The 1,731-nt window shown below is 40.0% G+C and overlaps 1 protein-coding gene across 1 annotated transcript; it reads right to left on the bottom strand.

Annotated features, from left to right (window-relative positions):
• Window positions 1–350: 350 nt before the first annotated feature.
• LOC138881227 (uncharacterized) lies at window positions 351–674 on the bottom strand. The gene has a single exon (XM_070161436.1). It carries the CDS (start codon window positions 672–674, stop codon window positions 351–353), a length of 324 nt encoding a protein of 107 aa, XP_070017537.1.
• Window positions 675–1,731: the final 1,057 nt, after the last annotated feature.

Below are 1,731 nucleotides of genomic sequence, written 5' to 3'. Positions count from 1 at the left end.
TGCAAAAATTTCGCCAGAGTTTATATTGTAACTAGGCTTATCCACCTGTCACAGATCCCCAAAACCACATCTTACAAATATATGCACAACCCAACGATGTAACAGAACTCATAACAATACCAATCGTGGCCTCATAAGAAACATATAATCAAAAGGAACACCTTTACATTAGCTGAAAAAGTGATACAAAATACATAGGTGACAACTTCATAAAAAGAATGGATTACACAACTATTCAAACAAGTGAGGGTACTTCTTTTCATTTCTTCCTCAGCTTCCCAAATAGCCTCTTCCACCTGCTGGTTTCGCCATAACACTTTCACGAAGGCAATTTCTTTATTCCTCAACTTTCAGACTTGCCTATCAAGAATGGCAACTGGAATTTCTTCATATAACAATTCTTCATTAATCTCAATAGTATCAACCGGCACAATAGCGGATGGATCTCCAACTACTTTCTTCAACATGGACACATGGAATACCGGGTGTACTAATGACATCTTAGGTGGTAGCTCAAGCTTGTACGCCACTTGACTAATTCTTTGAGCAATTTTGTACGACCCGACATACCTCAGACTCAATTTCACTTTTCTTCCAATCCGCATAATACCCTTTATAGGGGAAACTTTCAAGAATACCCAATCATCTTCTTTGATAGTCTCTGCGATAGACATCCGAATAGATTTTTTGATGACTCTAAGCAGTTTTCAACCGCACCTTTATGATATTAACCTTTTCCATGGCCTGATGCATGAGGTCTGGTCCTATTAATTTAGCTTCCCCAACTTCGATCCACCCAATAGGAGATCTACATCTCCTACCATATAATGCCTCAAATGGTGCCATATGAATGCTAGCATGAAATCTGTTGTTGTAAGAAAACTCTATGAGTGGCAAATAATCATCCCAGCTACCCTTGAAATCAAGAACACAAACACGCAACATATCCTGAAGAGTCTTAATAGTTCACTCTACTTTCCCGTTGGTCTATGGCTGGAAGGCAATGCTAAGATTTACCTAAGTAGCCAAACCTTGCTAAAATTTCTTCCAAAAGTTAGCTATGAACTGTGTCCCTCTATCCGAAATGATAGAAACTGGAGTGCCACAGAACCTGACTATTTCCTTGATATATAACTGAGCATACTGTTCTATTGTGTTAGTAGATTTAACTGGCAAGAAGTGTGCTAATTTTGTGAGTCGGTCCACAATGGCCCAAATTGAGTCAAACTTACACGGAGTACGTGACATTCCTACCACAAAGTCCATATTAATCATTTCCCAATTCCACATTGGAATTTCTATGTTTTATGCCAACCCACCAGGACGTTAATGTTCGGCCTTCACTTGCTGACAATTCAGACACCTTGCCATAAAGTCCGCCACGTTCCTTTTCATGTCATTCCACCAATAGACTTCTTTGAGACCATGATACATCTTTGTAGAACCTGGGTGCAAGGAATACCTAGAAGTGTGAGCTTCAACCATGATTCTTTCCTGAAGACTATGTACATTTGGAACACATAGCCGCCCTTGGTACCTTAGTGTACCATCATCCATGCCAAGAGTAAAAGCCATAGACTTATATTAATGAATCCCCTCGTTCAGCTATACCAATAATGGATCATGGTACTACTTCTCCTTGACCTCCGCCACAAGCGATGATTCACCCCTATTCTACACAATTACCCTTCCTTCAATAGAGTCCGCAAGACTACCTCCCAAACTAGCTAA

Source organism: Nicotiana sylvestris, chromosome 11, assembly GCF_000393655.2.
Source record: "Nicotiana sylvestris chromosome 11, ASM39365v2, whole genome shotgun sequence".
NCBI lineage: Eukaryota > Viridiplantae > Streptophyta > Magnoliopsida > Solanales > Solanaceae > Nicotiana > Nicotiana sylvestris.
The sequence above is the reverse complement of the archived record's forward strand: the minus strand, read 5'-3'. Positions and strand labels throughout refer to the sequence as shown.